The 22,484-nt window shown below is 43.7% G+C and overlaps 1 protein-coding gene across 1 annotated transcript in view; it reads left to right on the top strand.

The window, feature by feature from the left end:
- The window catches only part of pbrm1 (polybromo 1), a 305,936-nt gene extending 288,746 nt beyond the window's left edge, over positions 1–17,190 (top strand). The window contains exon 27 of the mRNA XM_073916251.1: positions 17,096–17,190. Coding sequence (XP_073772352.1) covers positions 17,096–17,175 — 80 coding nt within the window. The 3' untranslated portion in view covers positions 17,176–17,190. The remainder of the gene's footprint in view (positions 1–17,095) is intronic.
- Positions 17,191–22,484: the final 5,294 nt, after the last annotated feature.

Raw genomic sequence — 22,484 nt, 5'->3', positions numbered from 1 at the left:
TAATTAGGACCTGAGCAGCACTTGATAATTACAAACAGGTGTGTTTAATAAGGGTTGCAACTGAAATCTGCAGGAAGGTAGCTCTCCAGGAACAGGATTGAGCACCCCTGACCTAGATCATTAAAAGAGAGCCCACAGATTTCTTTACAATTTTAAAAGGCATATTTGGAGATCTTTCTTTTCTTTGTATTTAAAGTAAAGCCACTGCACTGTTCAGGTCTATAGCATGCTTGGATGTTGTTTTATAAGCGATTCGTTTTTCAGATGTTTACTGAACCATGGCCTGACCAGAAGCTTTTAATGTGGAGGCTCCTTTTCTGCTAAATATATTGTTGCCCTAAAAAAACAAATAAAAAAAAGTCATTTAGGTTGTCAAAGCTGTTCAAATGTGATTCTTCATACACATCAGCTGCTGACCGAAAGCTCTTAGCATCCACCTTGTGCAGACACACATTCTAAGAAAAAGGTCTATGATAACCTTGGTCACTTACAGAAAAACTCAGTCATTTATTTGATCCACTCCGGATCAGCCTCCTCTATATCTGTGCTCGGCTTCTCCAGTTAAACTTCACTGCTGGAGACCAAATGTTATGAAATGCATATTATCAGCTCCTTTAACACACAGGTAGTGTTTTAAAGATATACACACATTGCACACACATATATTCCATCCTGAGTCTTCGTGAGATGTTTTTCAATCAATTTTACTATTAAACTGTTGTTTTTCTGTTGTGATGTCTGTTAGTTTACATTGTACCCTCATGTGTTCATCCACAAACAAGGTCGACCGCATCTCTCCATGATGTACATTCTCGATCTCTATAGCTATCGATGATTGGCTCCTGTCCTAGTAGGCAGGGCTTCATTCACTATATTGACCGTTACACTTTTCCCCATTCTAAACTGTACATGTGACGTGTCTTGTCTAATCTACTGACCTTATTCTACAATCTTTGGCCTAGTTCAGGTCTGGTTCTCGATCCCTACACACACACACCCCTCCTGCGCTCTACCTTTTCGCAGTTAGAATATTTGGCATTGCTGCTGCCGCTGGTGCGTGATGCAGGACTGAGCTCTCATTGTGTGCACGCGTGTGGGAGCGCTGGTATGCGGGCCCTTGGCGTGTGGTGCGACGGGGCATGCGTGTGGCCGCTGACGCCAGTCTGCCCGCCTGTGCCCGCCTGTCTGTCTCAGCGCGCCGCTGTTTGGACACACCTGACCGAGGCTGGAATCACCCACATGGCCGCCCCGAGTTTTTGTTTTTTATCTCTTCCTCTTTGCGCGTACTTTGACTCTTTCGATCTCTGTCCTTGTTTCCCCCCCCCCTGCTCCTTAGTGTGCTCTTTGTATTTTACTGTCTCCCTCTTTCACTAATTTTTCTTTCATGTCTGGAGTGGTTAAAGAAAGACTTCATTTAGCTCTCGCGTCTGTTTCAGAGCCTTGTGAATCGTATCATGTGATTTCGGGCTTCATTCAATCAGATTTGCTTCAATTGCTTGTGCCAGTACCTTTTTAAAAAGAAAAACGCCCATGGATAAATTGGAGCATTTTAGAGGTTTATGTAAATGATTTATGCTTGGCATCACAAGGGAACATTTTTGAAGATGTTAAACATAACCCGGTGCAGGATTTAACATTTATAATTGACAACTCACACATGGATTATTGATCTTTCAGTCTTCCACATACTGGTGTATTTCAGGTTCACTGCAACAAAAATGCTATTATTCATTCATTCATTTTTTTGTCGGCTTAGTCCCTTTATTAATCCAGGGTCACCACAGCGGAATGAACCGCCAACTCATCCAGCACATTTTTACGCAGCATATGCCCTTACAGCCGCAACCCATCTCTGGGAAACATCCACGCACACATTCACACACACACTCATACACTACGGACAATTTTAGCTTACCCAATTCACCTGTACCGCATGTCTTTGGACTGTGGGCGAACCAGAGCACTTGAAGGAAACCAACGCAAACGCAGGGAGAACATGCAAACTCCACACAGAAACGCCAACTGACCCGAGGATCAAACCAGCGACCTTCTTGCTGTGAGGTGACAGCACTACCTCCTGGGCCACTGCGTCGCCCCAAAAATGCTATAATTACTTAGAAATGTTTGTCTTTTTTCTAGTCCAAATATTTATAGATTCTTAAACCATAATTTTTTTTCTAGACAAGCAAAGATATGGTCTTGTTTTTAGAAATAATATGCCAAAATGAAGGAAGTAGTTTTTTCCTTAAAAAAAGCCAAATGATTTGCCAATAGGGGTAAGCAAAATATTCTTGTTTTTCCTTTTGACACACTGTAAACCCTAATGTCTTAACTTAAACAATAAAGTTGACTGAAAATAACTTAAAATTTAGCATTTTGGTCCTATCAATTAAAAATATGAGTTAATTTAACTTATGTACCATGAAAATGCATAAACTTAGGATTTCAAGTGTAGTGAGCTCAAATTCATAATTAATGCTTTGAAAGAAATTGGTCATTTTCACAAATGTAGTCTTGACTAAAATTGTAATATGTGCAAGTACAAGGTCTTTATTTTAAATTAGAAAACAAATGGCTTTATGTATAATTATTCACCATAATGTGAAAAAATGGCTACTTGTTTTTTGTTTGAAATTTATTTAAACATTTTTCAAAGTCCATTTTTTACTTAAATTGTTAAGTTCACCAAACTTAGTACTAAGTAAGTTTAACAATTTAAGTATATACAAAACCAGCATGTTAAATATGCAAGTTTTGGGAGACTTCATTACTCAATTAAATTGAAGCAATGAGTTTACTCAATGAATTTAGTTCAGTCAACCTAATAGGGTTTTCAGTGCAAGATTACTTTGCTTACCCCATTGGCAGAATATTTAGCTTGTTTTATTTTTTTTTTACATCATTTAATTTTGACATATTATTTCTTAAAACAATCAAATATGTTTGCTTTTGTACACTGTAAAATCCAACAGTCATGAAATGAGAGATTTATGAAGCATAAATAGTTCTCAGGTCACAAAACTGAATGAAGTTGAGTTAATAAAGCATTTATTAACATACAAATGAACTATTAATATTTGCCTGAATAATAAGACATATGAATGGTAATTTGAATAGTTTATTAATCATTTGCTAACTCATTCTGAATGATTAGACTAGATTAGATTAAACTTTATTGCTATTACACATGTACAAGTACAAGGTAACGAAATGCAGTTTAGGTCTAACCAGCAGTGCAATAGCAGCGATACAGGTATAAGCTATAAACTATAGAAAAGCTATAGGTGATATTTACAGATGGATGTACTATGAACATTATATACAGGTTGCATTAGCTTTGAACAGAGATTTGCAATAGATGAAAGATTGTACAGGTTGCTATAATAATAATCAAAAGGGTGTAGATATATATGAACATAATTACAAATGTCCATAAACAGTGGGTGTGTACAACTCAAATTAAAGTGCAATGTAGTATGACGAATATGTGCAATTTTTAAATCTGCAAAATTAAATAATGCAGTGATTATGAGGAGTATAAGTTATGAGGAGAGCATGGGGGTGTATGAGGGGGGCAAAAGCATCAGCGAGAAAAAAAGGACGACAGTTCTGGGGAAAAAGCTGCTCCTCAGTCTGCTGGTTTTTGTCCGGGGGAGCCTGAAGTGCCTTTAAGAATGATCTTAAAATAGCACCATCTACTCTTAAATAGCTAGTTAGTAAATAATGCAATAGTTAATTAAGAAATGAAAAAAATAATCATTAACAAAGTATGAAAACACAATCATTAAGCACATTATACGTGTGCTTATAAGTCAAGAATACAGCATTTGTAGCTGTATTTATAAACTGCTTAATAACGTCTATTAATGTAGAGTTATTGCCCAACAGATAATGAATTAACTATTTGCTAAAGATATTAGCATCAAATTCAAAACATATACTCAGGACATGTGCAGCTTTTGGCTCCAGGACTGATTTTACATATTTGTTTATAAAATAATATAATGTTTAGTGCGGTGCATTTTTTTTTTTTTTTTACATTACTTAAGCATCTATAACTTGTTTTTATTTTGAGCATTACAAACATTAGATAATGGATAATAAAGCCCAGAGTGTCTTTTTTCAAAGATACATAAACTGTGAATGTAGACCAAATTATTCATCAACTGTAAATGTTTTAGTTGGGGAAGGTCATTTTTGAGAAAGTGCCTCTGACGGTGAGGAAAAGAAGGCCACTGATATAGTCTCAGAAAACTTTTTACAGAAATCTCATTTTGCATGCTATCTTCATCAAATTTGAAATATAAACTCATGAGATACTTGAAATTCAAGTCATATTTTTTTGTCTAGGACATTACATTACTGTTTTCCTGGGTTTGTATAAGGAGAAACAAATATCGAACACATTACATTTTTTTCTCATGACTTCATAATGTAAAACTTTTTATATTTTCTAACATGTTACTTCCCATTTTAATACAGTAAAGCTCAAAGTATCTTCTTTCCAATGATACCCGGATTGTGTTAGTAGCTTACTGGAGTTAGGAACTGTTACTATTTAAAGTTAGGTAGATGTAAATCCCCAAAATTGAGTGCTGCATTAAGGATTCATAGTGTGCAATTATTAGTGTTACCCAAACACGACTAAAAAAAAGTAAGTAAAGCATGTTTTTGCAGTGGGAAGAGGTCAAGCTTAATTATGTGGACTGAAAATCAAGATACTGTCTTGTGTTTATCAAAGCTGGATTTATTTGAATAAAATATACTGCCTGCAAAGTAATTTAACGCTATGAGGTCAACGCTGAATTTTCAGCATCATTACTTCATGTTTTCAGTGTCGCATGATTTCATTGAAATCATTTTAATATGAAGCTCAAGGAATTTGTTATTATCAATGTTGAAAACCATGACAAGCCATGAAACCATGATATGCTACCATTTAAAAGCTCAGGGTATTCAAGAAGAGGAAAAAGTTATACTTTTATTTGCATTAAATTGATCTAATTGGACAAGATTTAAACTTAATGTTCTGTTTCGTGATTTTGGATTGCCTTCTAATCAGTGTAATTGCATGATGTGACCAGATCTAATTTATAATCCCCCTGTGATCACTTATTTGCTTGTTTTTTTGAGCTTGACAGCATCACATGTCTATTTACTTAGCTGTACTGTATATCAGCGATCTCCCTCATGTTGCCAGATTGGATTGTGAATTTCAAGCCAATGTAAAATAATGTAATACCCACACATTAACAAAATGCTACAGTAGTTCAAAATGAGGATCTGAACTTTAGTATTTTCATTCATTTCTTTTCTTGTTGGATTAGTCCCTTTATTAATCTGGGGTCGCCACAGCGGAATGAACCGCCAACTTATCTAGCACGTTTTTTACGCAGCGGATGCCCTTCCACCCGCAACCTATCTGTCATGTTTACCAGTGAACAAACCACCAGATGTCGCTGGTAAACCCTCAGTCATGAAACTACAAATCTGCCAGTTAATGGACTTCAACTTCATACATGCTCTTCACCCACACACCTGCTCACTCATCTAGCTTGATTACATTTGCACACCTGAGGACTTTCAGAGACTGATTACACACAGTATTTAAGCCACACATTCACCCCTTCAGTTTGCCGAGTCTTGTTTATCTGTAAGGTGACATTACAACGCGTTATCCAGGTCTTGTTTTCCCGTGTTTTGTTCTTAGCCCTGTTTATCCTTGTCATCCTGTTTAGCCGCCTGCCTTACGACCTATTGCCTGTTTACTGACTACGATTCTGGATTGTCTACATATATCTGTTTGCTCCCGTATTGACCACTGCTTGCCTGACTGTGAATAAAACCTGCATATTGGATCCTACCTTCTGTTGTGGTGTCACTCCCCGGCGTTACAGAAGACTCGGCCACACAATGGATTCAGCGGGTATCAAGATCATGTGTCTGCGTCAGGAAGCCCGGTCTATAGAGGAATACGTGGAGGACTTCATCCAGGTAGCCCATTTAACATCTTTGGATGACTTATGCCTAATGATTTTCTTTCGTGGAGGACTTTCTGAGCCCCTATATTCCACAATGCCTTTGCATGACCCCCACGGGACTCTAGAAGGTTATATTGATCTTGCACTTCAAATGAGTGGGTCCCCCTTCACTGTAGGAGAGGTGGAGGACACCCCTAAATATTTTTTGGGGGGGGGCATAGGACAGCAAGACCCGATGGCAAAGGGGCTTGCTGCTCATTCCACCACCACACACCCAGCTCAGAAAATGGCCGCATCTAGTCCTCCAGCTTACAAGATGGCTGCTCCAGCTCACAAGATGGCCGACTCTAGTCCTCCAGCTTGCAAGATGGCCACCTCCAGTCCTCCAGCTTGCAAGATGGCTGCTCCAGCTCACAAGATGGCCGACTCCAGTCCTCCAGCTCACAAGATGGCCGACTCCAGTCCTCCAGCTCACAAGATGGCCGACTCCAGTCCTCCAGCTCACAAGATGGCCGACTCCAGTCCTCCAGCTCCCAATGTGGTCACAACCAGCCCTCCAGCTCACAATGTGGTAAGCGCCAATCTGCCACCTGCTCACAAGATGGTTTCCTGTTCCTTGTCCGTTCCTGCCATAGTTCCTGTTTCAGTTCCTGAAAAACCATCACCTGAGCCACCAGAATGGCCACCACCACCTGAGTTACAAGAGCTGATGCCACCACCAGAGCTGTTACTGCCAGAGCTGCCACCACCAGAGCTGCCACCACCAGAGCTGCCACCACCAGAGCTGCCACCACCAGAGCTGCCACCACCAGAGCTGCCACCACCAGAGCTGCCACCACCAGAGCTGCCACCACCAGAGCTGTTACTGCCACCTCCAGAGCTGCCAGACCCTCCAGAGCTGCCAGACCCTCCAGAGCTGCCAGACCCTCCAGAGCTGCCAGACCCTCCAGAGCTGCCAGACCCTCCAGAGCTGCCAGACCCTCCAGAGCTGCCAGACCCTCCAGAGCTGCCAGACCCTCCAGAGCTGCCAGACCCTCCAGAGCTGCCAGACCCTCCAGTGCTGCCAGACCCTCCAGTGCTGCCAGACCCTCCAGTGCTGCCAGACCCTCCAGTGCTGCCAGACCCTCCAGTGCTGCCAGACCCTCCAGTGCTGCCAGACCCTCCAGAGCTGCTGCCACCTGAACCTCCTGAATGGCCGCCGCCTCCTGAGCTTCCTGAATGGCCGCCGCCTGAGCTTCCTGAATGGCCGCCGCCGCCTGAGCTTCCTGAATGGCCGCCGCCGCCTGAGCTTCCTGAATGGCCGCCGCCGCCTGAGCTTCCTGAATGGCCGCCGCCGCCTGAGCTTCCTGAATGGCCGCCGCCGCCTGAGCTCCCTGAATGGCCGCCGCCGCCTGAGCTCCCTGAATGGCCGCCGCCGCCTGAGCTCCCTGAATGGCCGCCGCCGCCTGAGCTCCCTGAATGGCCGCCGCCGCCTGAGCTCCCTGAATGGCCGCCGCCGCCTGAGCTCCCTGAATGGCCGCCGCCTGAGCTCCCTGAATGGCCGCCGCCGCCTGAGCTCCCTGAATGGCCGCCGCCTCCTGAGCTCCCTGAATGGCCGCCGCCTCCTGAGCTCCCTGAATGGCCGCCGCCTCCTGAGCTTCCTGAATGGCCGCCGCCTCCTGAGCTTCCTGAATGGCCGCCGCCTCCTGAGCTTCCTGAATGGCCGCCGCCTCCTGAGCTTCCTGAATGGCCGCCGCCTCCTGAGCTCCCTGAATGGTCGCCTCCTAAGCTTCCTCAATGGCCACAGCCTCATGATCCAGGGCCACTGCAGTTCCACGCTCCAGGCCCTCCGCAGCTCCACGCTCCAGGCCCTCCGCAGCTCCACGCTCCAGGCCCTCCGCAGCTCCACGCTCCAGGCCCTCCGCAGCTCCACGCTCCAGGCCCTCCGCAGCTCCACGCTCCAGGCCCTCCGCAGCTCCACGCTCCAGGCCCTCCGCAGCTCCACGCTCCAGGCCCTCCGCAGCTCCACGCTCCAGGCCCTCCGCTGCTCCACGCTCCAGGCCCTCCACTGCTCCACGCTCCAGGTACGCCCCCGCTGCATGGTCCTGGCCCTCCATCCCTCCCCCAGTTCCGCCTCCGCTCCACCTCCCGCCTGAACAGTATTAGGAGTGTCTGGAAGCCACTCCTTAGAGGGGGGGCTCTGTCATGTTTACCAGTGAACAAACCACCAGATGTCGCTGGTAAACCCTCAGTCATGAAACTACAAATCTGCCAGTTAATGGACTTCAACTTCATACATGCTCTTCACCCACACACCTGCTCACTCATCTAGCTTGATTACATTTGCACACCTGAGGACTTTCAGAGACTGATTACACACAGTATTTAAGCCACACATTCACCCCTTCAGTTTGCCGAGTCTTGTTTATCTGTAAGGTGACATTACAACGCGTTATCCAGGTCTTGTTTTCCCGTGTTTTGTTCTTAGCCCTGTTTATCCTTGTCATCCTGTTTAGCCGCCTGCCTTACGACCTATTGCCTGTTTACTGACTACGATTCTGGATTGTCTACATATATCTGTTTGCTCCCGTATTGACCACTGCTTGCCTGACTGTGAATAAAACCTGCATATTGGATCCTACCTTCTGTTGTGGTGTCACTCCCCGGCGTTACACTATCTCTGGGAAACTTTAGTATTTTTAAAAATGGAATTATAATGCCAAAGAAAGCATTTCTTTATATTTGCCGCATTTGCAAAGTTGAACCATATCACAATTACATTTAGATTTAGCAGACGCTTTTGTCCAAAGTGACTTACAATTGAGGAAGCATTCAGTGATTCAACAAGAAGTGACAATACACACAACAAGTGCTGATTATTCAAAAGAGCTGTTCGTTTTCAGAGAATTAAGTGCTAGAGTTAGGAGGGCGTTGGGGGTTAGTTTCTTTTAAGAGAGGGAAAAGTGTTTCTACAGTTGGTTTGTCAAGCCCACCCACTTGTATGATGCACACTTCAGAAATACATTGTTTTTGTTTTTTTGTAGGAACGTGTCAAGTGCAAATGTGCAAAGCTGATACAAGTGTTAATTAATTAGAGTGTAAAAGAGTAAAAGGCATGAGTCTGCGATTTCAATACTGTTTATATTATTCAAGCAGATTAACTATGAACTGTATTCATTTATACAAAGCGTCCATAGAGAAAAGAGAGGGTGGTGTCCGCACCCCCACCCACCCCCTTCTCATTATCAGTTTTATCGTCAAATTTTTAGCTTTATCTGCGTATTTGTAGCTACCTGATGGAAGGAAACTGACCTGGACAGACTCAAGTATACAACTAGAGTTTGCTTGTTTTCATCCATTATTTCAAATTTGTGGCTAGAAAATAGCTAAATGTAAACCTGCCACTGGCCCAACCGGGCAAGTAGAAAACAATCCTTAGCTTTAGCCCTCTTTAAGTCTAAAAAAAAAAGTCTTAAAACGAAGGTCTTAAATGTGATTTGGTGAAACCTGCAGAAACCCAGTAAGTATTAGTTTAAGTTTAATATCACTGTACTCTCTCAATAATGTTGCTCTGGTTTGTCCATATTTAAATGCTCTGGTCTGTCAGCATTAAATGTCGCTGTTTTCTGTCAGTATTTTAATGACCATAATTTAATATCACTGTAGTCTCAGTGTATGAATGTCGCTGTTGACTTTCAGTGTTTAATGCTGATACAGCTTGACAGTATGTTGCTCTAGTCTGTCAGCGTCTTGCTATCATTATAGTCTCTCTAGCTTAAAGTCACTCTAGATCAGGTCACCAATCTCAGTCCTGGAGTTTAGTTCCAACTTGCCTTGACACCTGCCTTGACACACCTGCCTGCAAGTTTCAAATATACCTTTTGTATAGGTGTGTTTATTAGGGTCTATGTCTTTCAACATTTAATCCTCTGAGGTCTACTGTAAACTCCCGCAGTTTATTAAAGACACAAACCCCTAACTGCATGACAGTTGCACCTTCAGCAAACCTCCTAATTCCTGCAGCACAAGGACTTAATGATTGTTTATGAGCGTCAAAAGTTTGGCGAAATATTTGACTGCGTGTCACCGCATATCAAATGACTAAACCGATGTAACTGTTTATGAGGGTTAAAGCTAAACATAAACATAGTCTTTCCACATGTAACCCTCTGAGGTCTATTGTATCTTTTTTAATGTCGCCCTTTGTCTGACAATGAATTGAAAGAATGAATTATATAAGAAATAAACCAATTATGCAACATCCCATAGACCCGAAATTTTTGTTAGTTTAAAATCTGATGGATCACTCATAGCTTGGAAACACTTTTCCAAACATCACAACTAAACATGTAGAAAGCATTTTTGTTCTTGTAATATTTTAATTTTGCTCTAACCTGTCAGTATAAACAGTGCCTGCCAATAATTTAATATCACTCTCTACAAAAATTATGTTTGCTGTTTGTTCAAACTACTTATTTAAAAGGAGCTGAAACAACACAAGTCTTAAGGTTTTTATTTGGAGGGGGAGAAGTGAGGCACAACTAAATTATTTTATGTTCAATCCACTTAAACTTATTTAAAAAAAAAACAATACATTAACTTAATTCCTTCATGCTGTCCCAACACAAATCGATTGTGTGGAACCCAGCATTTATATTTACAGTGTAATTCCACATATTCATTAATGATTCTAGACAAACAATATAAAACAAGCTGAAGGTACACAATTGTTTTCATAAAAAATAGTACTAAAGTGTTGAACAACTCCTTCTTTATTACAATATCTATGAAAATAAATATTACTGGAAAGGCAAAGTCATTTAATGAATAATTTCTATATTAAAACATTAAACATCATTTAAAAGCATCTGTTTGAAGAAACTCATAAACATTAATTATTAAGTTCTATAATCCAAAACAACCAATAAAACAAAACTATCAGTATTGTAAACTAAACACTTAAAGCCATTTCAATAAACATTTGGTAAACATTTCTGATAAACACATTTTCATTATTGATTTCTGCACCTTTTGGCATTTGCTTTCCACTACACGTGAGCTGGCAAAAGTCTAGCATTTGAAAAGTTTTCATGCAGACATTTTATTATTGTAAAAGTAATCAAGCATTATGCATATCTCGTCAAAATACTTTTACATTATTCTATTTCTATTTTAAAATTAAGTAAAATAAATGAACTTTAAAGTGAATACAAAGGTATTGTGTAAAAAGTGGAGACATTTTTATTTGTTTTTATATTTGTTATATTTGTTGTTTTATGTATATATTAATATTGTAAATGGGAGAATGTGTTTCTGTAACATTTTTGTGAAAAGTGTTGTGAAAAAAACATAAATATTTTGATTGACGTTGATATTTTTTAATTATTCTTTATTGTATATGGAAAAGGTGGATTTTCCAGTTTCCCCCACAGTCCAGACATGTGGTACAGGTGAATTAGGTAGACTAAATTGTCCGTAGTGTATGAGTGTGTGAGAATGAGTGTGTGTGTGAATGTTTCCCAGAGATGGGTTGCGGCTGGAAGGGCATCCGCTGCGTAAAAACTTGCTGGATAAGTTGGGGGTTCATTCCGCTGTGGCGACCCCAGATTAATAAAGGGACTAAGCCGACAAGAAAATGAATGAATGAATGAATGAAAGAAAAGGTGCATTTATTCAAAAATAAACTTTAAAAAAAAAAAAAAAAACATTGTTTAAAAATGTAAATAATAATGTATATTTTATATTTACTGAAAATAAATTGACCATTTGATTTTAGATATGGCAAGATGCTTTTAAATAGTTCTTGAAGGAACACATTTGACACTGTTAAGGTACAAAGTGTCTTGTCACTGTAGTGGTAACTTCATGGATCAGATTACCTTTGATTAATGTACAATATTGTATCTGTAGGTTTTAAAAATCAAAGGTACATTTTGGTTTTCCATGGTACAAATCGTGTCCTTAAAGGTACAAACTGCAATGGTACAGTAGGCTATATGCCGAGCTAGTTCTGTTCCCATGCTGATAAACTTCGGGTTACATGTTATTGTTAGTTTTATTTTTTTAATTTTAAACGACACCTTTTACAGCATCGATGTTGTAATGTAGTTAAAATACAATCAGTTAAATAGACAAAAAGCCGTTTACTCGCATGCGCCTGTCAGAATCAGAAGGCTAGCGCAGAAGCTCTATTGAATATACTGGGGTAAAATAAGTGCTCATATTTTAAAGACATGGCGGGGGGAAATGTAATTTAATGCAGTGCTTCTTGTACAATCTGAGACCCACTTTATATCGGATATCACCCAGCCAGTGGAGATCGATGATTTTAAAAGAAAACAGACCTTAAATGCGCCATTTTTGCAATTGCAAACAGTTCACCGGAAGCGCTTAAACCAGGTTACTGGCAAATTAAAAGTCCTATTGGCATGCTCGCCATATACCCCATTGTCCGAAGGTAGAATTCTGTTCTTTAAAAAGGTACTGCCCCATTGACAAGGGAATGTACCTTTTTTGGAAAACATTGTACCATTTTTTCTGAAAGTGTGGGTTGTTTTAACCCATTGTTGGGTTAAATATGGACAAACCCAACAATAGGTTATTGTTTTACTAAATTTAAATGATACTTTCTAACCCAACGGTTGGGTTTGTTCATATCTGACCCATTTGACCAATATGTTACAGTACAAGCAACTATAATAAATATTATAAAGAATTACATTAAAAACGTTCGAGGTTACTAAAGTAACCCTTCGTTCCCCGAGGAGGGGAACGGAAGCACTATAAGTGGATTTGATTTGTAAAATCCACGCATTGGGAGGTTCGGTTCAGAAGCTACTCGTCTGAAAGAGTATTGAACGGGCCAATTAAGAATGAATTGGCAGCGCAAGCCTGCGCAGGTGAGCGGCATAAGCAATCAACTGAGTATATAAGCTCACCTGGCGCCAGCAGACGCTATCCTTTTTAAGCTGAAGAGACTTTCAACAGCTAAGGGACAGTCATTATGGCGACGGAGTATAGTGCTTCCGTTCCCCTCCTCGGGGAACGAAGGGTTACTTTAGTAACCTCGAACGTTCCCCTTCGGGGGGAACTTCAGCACTATAAGTGGATTTGATTTGTAAAATCCACGCATTGGGAGCCCATTGAAAGCGCCATAATGACTGCACCTTACCAACACCCCCGATGAGGAGATAGTCAAGCAAGCGTGACGCACCCGCATCATGGGGGGCGCGGTCCTCCAACGTGTCCCTGGCCCTAATTTATCCTACTTCAACAGAAGTTTTACGGATTTAGATATATTTTTTGGGAAGTCGTGAGCATCTAGATAATTCTAGGAAAATACGACAGTACGTTGGGAAGCGTGCAATCCCGATAGGGAGGACGCTGCGGAGGCCATCCGTTACCCAAGGGGGGATAGATGGCAGAATTTACATATGGACTAGCCCTAAAAAGGGGGAGTACGCATAGCAAAGAGTGGTTAGCGGGGAGGGAAGACACGGGTCCGCCCAGGGGGGGGACTTAACCGTGGCTGAATAAGCATATGGGATCGCCTAGTGGGGACCACGCATAGCAGGCACCTTTACCCAAAACGCGGGCTGACCAGCGGGCAGACCTACAACGTAGTGGGCCAGCAAGTGACTCCTCCGCTGAGTCAGTGCTGGGGGCCACGGAGGAATCTGCAGGGCTCACCTGACGGGGAACTTTACTGACAGATAAAAAGGCGCACATATCTCCGTGTTAGGGAAAATGGCGCAGCAAGCGTGTTTCAACACCCTACCGAATTGTTTCCTCAATCACCAAGGGTTACCTAATACCCTTGAGGAAACCGGCTCCACTCGCAGATTGTAAAACCTTGCAAATGTGTTGGGTGTCACCCAGCCCGCAGCTCTACAGAAGTCTGTTAGAGGGGCGCCGCGTGCGCGCGCTCGAGAGGATGCGAAGCTCCGAGTGGAGTGCGCACGCGCTCTCGGGGGACGCGGCTCATCTCGGCTCTGATAGTGAAAGAAAGGCATCCACAATCTAGTGGGAACTTATTTCGGTACGGCACTTCCCTGCTGCCGACCGCTATAACAGACGAAGAGCTGCTCAGATGATCTAAACTCTGAGTGCGGTCCGGATAATACGCAAAACGCGAACTGGACAATAAAGAAGGGCTGGGTCTGCCTCCTCCGAGGGCAGCGCTTGCAGGCTCACTACCTCGTATTAAAACGGAGTGGTAGGAACCTTGGGCACATATCGCGGGCGGGGTCTCAGGACGTGAGAGAAGCCAGCCCAATTACAGGCACGAGTCACTGACCGAAAAATGCCTCCGGGTCCCCGACCCTCTAATCGATATCAACGCGACCAGCAGAGCTGTCTTCAGGGACAGAAAGATACTGAGTCGAGGATCGAAGGGATCTGACGCGGCTTGTGTAGCGAGGGCGAGATCCTAAGAGGGCATGAGAGGGGGCGGGATGGATTAATTCGCTTAACGCCCCTGAGGAACCGGATGATGAGGTTATGCGTTCCCACGGTGCTGCCAGCCACCGCGTTATGAGAGCGGAGATGGCAGCCACGTAACCTTGAGTGTGGAGGGCGACAGCCTGCTCTCCAGCTTCTCTCGGCGTAAAGAAAGCACAACGCTGATCTGGCAAATTACGGGGGTCTTCTCAGCGAGAGACACACCATTCAGTGAATAGACTCCACGTCAGGGCATAGGCGCGCTCGGGGAGGGGGCTCTAGCCCGAGTGACGGTATTAGCCACCGCAATCGGAGGTTACCTAAGTCTTCCTCGCGTCTAAAATCTCTTCAAAGATCGGCGAGGGTGCCAGGTGGTGCCCTGTCCCTGAGAGAGTAGGTGCTCTCTCGAAGGGACTGCCAGGGGAGGGCTATCGCGAGGGAGAGCTCTGACATCCAGGTCCGGTTGAGCCAGAGGGGCGCAACCAGCAACCTGTTCCTCGTCCTCTTCCTGACCTTGCACAGTAACTGCGCGAGCAGGCTCACTGGGGGAAACGCGTATTTGCGCGTGCCCCGAGGCCAGCTGTAAGCCAGTGCATCCGTGCCGAGAGCACTCGGTCAGGGAAAGAACAACTAGCAATGAGCGATCTCGGGGGAAGCAACAGATCGATCTGGGCTTCCCCGAATCGCGCCCATATCAGCTGAACAGACTCGGGGTGGAGTCTCCATTCTCCAGGACGCAAGGCTGCCGTGAGAGCGCATCGGCTGCACGGTTGAGCTTGCCTTAATATGAATGGTGTGCAGCGATTCAGCCGCGGATGACTCCAGAGGAGCAGACGGCGGGCGAGCTGAGACATGCGGCGAGAGCGCATACCCCCTATACGGCTGATATACGCCACCGCCGCCGTACTGTCCGTCCTGACCAGCACGTGTTGCCGCTCCAGCACCGGAAAAAAAACGGTGGAGAGCGAGGAACACTGCCAACAGCTCCAGGCGATATGCCAATGCAACTGGGTACCTTTCCACAGGTCCGCAGCCGCATGCCCGCAACGCACAGCCCCCCAGCCCGTGTTGGAAGTGTCTGCTGAAACGACAACAAGACTGGACGCCTGTTCTAGAGACATCCAGGCCTGTAGGAACGAGGGGTCGCTCCAAGGGCTGAGGGCGTGGCGACACAGCGCAGTAACAGAGACTCGGTGTGCGCGCGCGTGCCATGCGCGTCTGGGGACTCGATCGTGAAGCCAGTGCTGAAGTGGTCTCATATAGAATAATCCGAGCGGCATGAAGCGGCTGCGGATGCCATATGCCCCAGGAGCCTCTGAAATAGTTTCAGTGGGACCACTATTTTACTGTCGAGCTCTCTCAGACAGTACAGCATCAGCTGAGCGCGCTCTCCGGAGAGGTGCGCTGCCATGGTGACCGAGTCCAGCTCCAGCCCGAGAGAAGAGATCCTCTGCACGGGGGCGAGTTTGCTCTTTTCTCGGTTGACCTGAAACCCCCACAGGTGGAAGTGCCAGAGCACTTTGTCTCTGTGCATAATCAACTGCTCCGAGAGAGGGCAAAAATCAGCCAGTCGTAAAGAAATTGAGTATGCAGATGCCCGCGAGCCGAAGGGGCGCTGAGGCACCCTCCGCGGGCTTGGTGAGGACCCGCGGAGACAGAGAGAGCCCGAAGGGGAGGGCTTTGTATTGCCAAGCTCGACCTTCAAACGCAAACCGCAGAAACTGTCGGTGGCGAGGAAGAGTGGAGACATGGAAATACGCGTCCATCAGGTCTAATGCTGCAGACCAACCCAGAGGACGAACGCACCGGAGGATGCGCTTCTGCGTGAGCATTCTGAACGGCAGCTTGTGCAGGCAGCGGTTCAAAACGCGCAGATCTAGGATTGGCCGTGACCCACCGCTCTTTTTGGGCACGATGAAGCGTGGGCTGTAAAACCCACCCTCCATCTCGGCTGGAGGGAGCGGCTCGATTGCATCCTTCGCCAGGAGGACAGCAATCTCCTCTCGCAAGACAGGGGCGGACAGGGGGCTGACCCTGGTGAATACACACCCGTGACTTGGGGGGCCGTTTCGCGAACTGAATCGCATAGCCGAGTCTGATTGTGCGTATGAGCCACCGCGAAGAGCTGGCCCGCGCTAACCAGGCAGGCAGAGCTCTCGCTAATGGACTCATCGCTACAATCGCTGACGTACCAGCAGTGGGGCAGCGCGGAGTGGGTGTGCTGATCCGGGAAGCTCGCGGGTCCCACGGAAAAGCTGGAGGTGAGAAATTTGCTCTCACTCCAAACCCGAGCTCCGGAGGGGAGGCTCGAGGGGTGGGAGAAAGGAGACCGTCCTCCCAGCGCTCGTGAGCCACTGGCGAAACGCACCGAATCTGCAAGCTAGAAAGCATAGCGTCCCAGACTGGCAGATTTCGGGCTGTCACATCTGGGGAAGTGAAAAGTGCCCTTTCATAATGTTTTCATGGCAGTAAAAAGTGCCGTTGGAAATGGGGCCCCGCCCTCCAGCGGGGAAAGAGCAAGTTCCCTCTTCTCCAGATGGCCTGTCCCAGGGGCGCTTCGCGGTCCGTTGCCGGACTTAGCGGCGTTCTGGGCAGGGGGGCTGCCTGCTTCCGAGGTGCCCGACGCGCTCGCTTCGCCTGAGGCGTGTGCGGGGGCGGAGCAGCTCTCGTAGGCGGGCGCCTTCGGCGAGGAGCAGGTATGAATGGCACGGCGGGCGGAGCGGGCTACGGACCGCCGATAAGACATCACCCACCAACTGCTCTCTCACCGCCTTGAATTCCTGGGTGAATTCACAGACAGTGTCGCCGAACCTGGCTGGGGATATGGGGAAGTCAAGAAAGCGGACTTTGTCGACTTTGCGCATATCAGCCAGGGGTGGCGCTCCTGGACCACTAATGTGGACATCGTCCTCCCCAACGCACACGCAGCGGACTCAGTAGTCCGAAGAGCTAAGTCGGCGGCGGTGCGAAGCTCGTAAGCCTGGGTTGGACCCACCCTCGTGCAGCTCGGCCAGCGCCTGCGCTTGGTAGCGCTGGTAGGTGGCTATCGCATGCAAGGCGGAAGCAGCCTGGCCCGCAGCTATGTAAGCTCTAGCTCCGAGGGAGGTAGATAACTTACAGGCTTTGGATGGGAGACGAGGCGGACCCCGCCAAGAAGAGGCGCCGCGCGGATTTACCGCCATCGCGCACTCAACCTGAGGAATCGCCACATACCCCCTGGCTGTTTCACCGTCAAGAGTGGTTAGGGTGGAGGAACACGCAGCACGAGCAGAAAAAAGTGCTTTACAAGACCGCGTGAGCCTACTGTGCACCTCCGGGAAGAAGGGAACGCCCCTCTAGTCGGTCCGGCCGCGGAGCTGGGGGATAAACCATCTCCAACCCACGGCCGAAGCAGCCCGGGAAAGCACGGCTAACATGTCCGTTTCAGGATCCGTAGTGACAGCGCTCACCAGCCCGAAGGGGGCGAGCGGGTCTGGATCATCATCGGACAATGAAAGCCCACCCTCCGATGCCGCGGTGGACATCTGGTCTCCGGTGTCATCGGGCGTAAGGGCTACCATCTGTTAGACGGATCGCTTCCCCCGCCCGAAGCTTGGATGGAGCGCTTAGAGGAGCGGGAGGTCCGCGGGCCCGTGGGCGACGGATTATCTCTTCGCTGAAACCCTCAGATCTGCCCGAGTGCCCGCTGCAGAGCAGGGGACAACTGGGGTGGTTCACCCTTTTGCAAAGGCTAACCGCGATCTTGCGCAACAGTCATGGCATCGCAATGACGACATGAACTGCCCGCGAGCAGCGCATTAACATGCTGGACCCCCAGACATGTAACGCAATGCCCGCGCCCATCATCCGAGGACAGGAAACCACCGCATCCAGAAACGCACAGTCGGAGCGCCGTCCTGATAAGGACGTGCTGCACGACTGTGTTGCTCTTTCTGTGAAGTTTGCAACTTTATACGCACCGCTCTGGAGGACCGGACCCAAAGAACGCCAGGCAAGGGAGAAACCCAGCTCGACCGTCTGCCACTGCGTGTACACACTCTGGACCGGGAGAATGCTCTCGTTCGCTCAGAATCGCTGGCAGCAGGAGGAACCCTCATCGACTCGATCAGAAAGTCTCTGAAGCGAAAAGGATAGCGTCTGCTGGCGCCAGGTGAGCTTATATACTCAGTTGATTGCTTATGCCGCTCACCTGCGCAGGCTTGCGCTGCCAATTCATTCTTAATTGGCCCGTTCAATACTCTTTCAGACGAGTAGCTTCTGAACCGAACCTCCCAATGCGTGGATTTTACAAATCAAATCCACTTATAGTGCTGAAGTTCCCCCCGAAGGGGAACCACAATTTTACTGCTATTATTATGACCGTTTCTTTCATATAATGCTTTATTTCCCTGAAAATGTTTATTTCCCACAAATGTTCCCATTTTATATTGGTTATTTGTATTAAGTAAATAAATGTGTATATAAATCTAAATAGAAACCGATTTATTTGACCCTGCAAGGCATTCAAATATTGTTTGTTCACACGACTTATTTAAAATGAGCTGAAGTCACACAATTCTTGAGCTTTTTAAAATAACAACATAATTGTTTTACGTTCAATCTACTTAAATTTATCCAAATGAATGTGTTAACTTTATTATTTTATGTTGCCCCAACACAAATTGATTGTGTGGAAGCCATTGTTGTTTACATTGAGTTATATTTATGATTAGTTCATTTTATAATGTTATTGTAAATAAGTATAAACGTTAAGTATAAATAATAATAAAAACAAGTACACTGAAAAAAAAATCTGTTGCAGACGGAACAATTTAAACAAACTAATTATAAATTGAGTAATGTTTAACTTAATCTGTTGGTTTAAATTCAGTCCAAACAAATCCGTTACCTTAAAAACAACGCAGTACATCCAATAAATCATGTTTTGCGTGTGTAGTAAATAAAATACTAATTAAACTACAACATTACCAATAATAATAAATAAATAAAACAGTACTCCAAATAAATAAATGACAGAAAAACTAATTTACCGCAGAAAAAACACCAAATAAATTGATTCAAAAGTCAAACCCAGCCTCTAATCTATCAGCGTGTGCTGCCATCTAGCGGACAGCACTTCTCGATCAACATTGTGACTTTACTGCCATCTAGTGTTTAGATCTGAAACATTCCAAAGACCTTCTTTCTCCATTATTAATAAAACCTTCACAGTATAGGGTTGATCTAGAAAAATGACACTTGGTACCCTTTTAAATCACTTCACAAAGCACATTTGTGTAATGTAAAACAAGCACGGACTATAGTGGGTTGCAGACTTGTATAGAGGCTTTATATCTCGCTCTGTTTAAATGCTTTGAGGGGCACATCTGTTGTGAATTTTTCTCCCTCTGGCCTCTCAGACTCCTTCAAATGCAGCTCAACTCCTGAACTTCCGACATGATCTGGGTCAATTCCTCTGCCCTCGCCCTCAAGGAAATACACTTCAGCCATCTAATCACGGCTAAAGAGGCACAACACACACACACACATCCAAACACACACACACACACACACACACACACTCACACTCACACACAAATATCCCAGGGAGAATCAAACTGAGCTAATTAATATTCAAGGAAGAATATGGTTGCTTCAACGCTACACTTAAAAAAAAAAAAAAAAAGATTCATTGGATTTACTTCATTTCAATTCAAAATGTGGTTGCAAACTATTCACTGTGATGAATTTAAACGAATTAAATTAAACAATAGAGGAAAAAAATATATAATTTATATTCTGCCATCAAAAAACCCAATTTTACAGCAAAAAAAAATCTACAATTTTACGGTTTATTACAGAAATAAACTGCATTATATTACAGACATTTGCTGTAAACTAACAGAGATTGAATTACAGAAGTTTACAGAAATTGAAATTAAAGTGTGTGTCATTTAATATCTGTTATTTTACAGTAAATTTCTATAATTTAACGGCCATTATTTTATTTTATTTTTTCTCAGCACCGCAGCTGCCGGAAATAAACCGTAAAATTTAGGATTTTTTTACAGAGTAGTACAGTTTTTACAACTGTTTTAAGGTCCTGAGAATGTTTATTTCCTTCAAATGTTGCCTATATATATTGGTTATAGTAGATAAATGAAAAATAAATGAAACATAAATCATAATGATTCATTGGATTTACTCAAATATTTTAAGGTAAGTGGTTGCACACAAAGTATATGAGCTGAATTTAAACAAAAGTTTAAATTGAACATGACTGAATTTAATTTGTGGATTTAAATCCCATACAAATTAAAACCCATACAAATTGTTTGCAACCACTTACCCTAAAAAAATGTTGAGTAACTCCAATGAATCTTTTTTTCTTTCCAGTGTATCTCATGCCAATTCGTAACTGTGCTCGCAAAACTGCTATAGCTCGACTTCTTCCGGCCATTATATATATATATATATATATATATATATATATTTTTTTTTTTTTTTTTTTTTTTTTTTTTTTGGGCAACTTGAATTCATTTCAAGCTACAAAAAACAGTAGTGTCTACCTGAAAGGCTACCAGGGGTTTAGAAATTTTGCAAGCCCTCCGTAACTTTTTGATTTGGTGGATAATTCATATGAATTTATACAATCTCATTTTTACATGTTAGTACAATTTGCTTGCTCAAATCTCAATGACATCTGGTTGTTTACATAAGACTCATTTTAGAATCATTGAGTGATTTTGTTTGTTTGTTTTGCGGGCATATCTTAAAATCCTTAGCTATGTTTTCATCTAAAATGTGAATTAAACGTATGTGCAAAACTGGAATATTATATAAACCTTTTGTGAAAAAAAAACGTTTTCATCCAATGAGGCAAAGAGAACAAAATTGGCATTTCCTGACAAGTAGCAATTGGCACCAATTGGGACCAAATATCAAACAGAAACTGGGATTTATTGCAGTCAGAGAAGCCACAGTGGGCCTTTTTTCTTATTTATTAAATGATTTGCGCCTCACAAGACGAAAACAAAATGCAATGAACACACAGTAGCTTTTGGAGACGTGAGACACTCTTTAGGATCACAAATGCTTAAGCCAGTTCTGGAGGTATAATAATAATAATAATAATAATAATAATAATACTTAACCACTGTGATGATGGACTTTGGCTGAGGGATTTTAGAATGACCAAAACAAAATTTCTGATGTTTTATAATGTGCTCAAAATGCTGGTTTGTCCATACTTGCCGTCCCATCGTGCCCATTTTATGATCTTACAATGTTTATAACAAAATCACATGACTTTTTTGATCCGCATGCTGGAATTTATTCAGTAAATTAGTTTTCATTGTAATTCATGCATTTTTTTCTTATCGGACAGTTTATCCTGCGTATATATACATTTTTCAAAATGTATGCACATCTTGGCATATCAATTAAGCATTTTTATGTGTTATTCCAAAATGCACACAAAAATAAGTGAACTGAAACATGTTTTCGAGTTAAACATTTTTTTACATATGCTCAGTCTAGATTTGTTTCAGACACACAAAGCTCTCCTTGCCCAAAATGTTTCTATGGAGATGGTGTGGTCTGTTTCAGTGATGATGTCATGTCCTAAATGGAGATTGTGACAGCACATACTCACCAACTCTATGGCATGTGGCAGTGTGAGATTGAAGGAGCCACAGAACAGAACTGAAATCTTCATCGCAGCCCAAAGATTTCACAGGAATTACTAACCAAACAATGGGGCTCTTACTGGGATTTCAAAAGCTAACACAGAAAAGAAAAGCCAAACAGATTGCCTATAATGAAGTTTAGAGAAAAGATTTTGAATAGATGAAAAAGTACAGTCAGCGTGGTCCAAATGTGTAACTCTCATATATAACTCTCAAAATGTATAGGTGTAGTTAGAATTATTAGCCCTCTTGTTAAACTTTAATTCTTTTTTACCAATTTCTTTTTAACATTTAACTTTTTTAACACGTTTCTAAATAATAGATTTAATAACTCACATCTAACAACTTATTTGTTTTATCTTTGCCATGATGACAGTAAGAAATATTTGACTAGATATTTATCAAGATACTAGTATTC

Source organism: Danio rerio, chromosome 11, assembly GCF_049306965.1.
Source record: "Danio rerio strain Tuebingen ecotype United States chromosome 11, GRCz12tu, whole genome shotgun sequence".
Lineage (NCBI taxonomy): Eukaryota > Metazoa > Chordata > Actinopteri > Cypriniformes > Danionidae > Danio > Danio rerio.
This window is presented reverse-complemented; position numbering and strand designations above follow the sequence as displayed.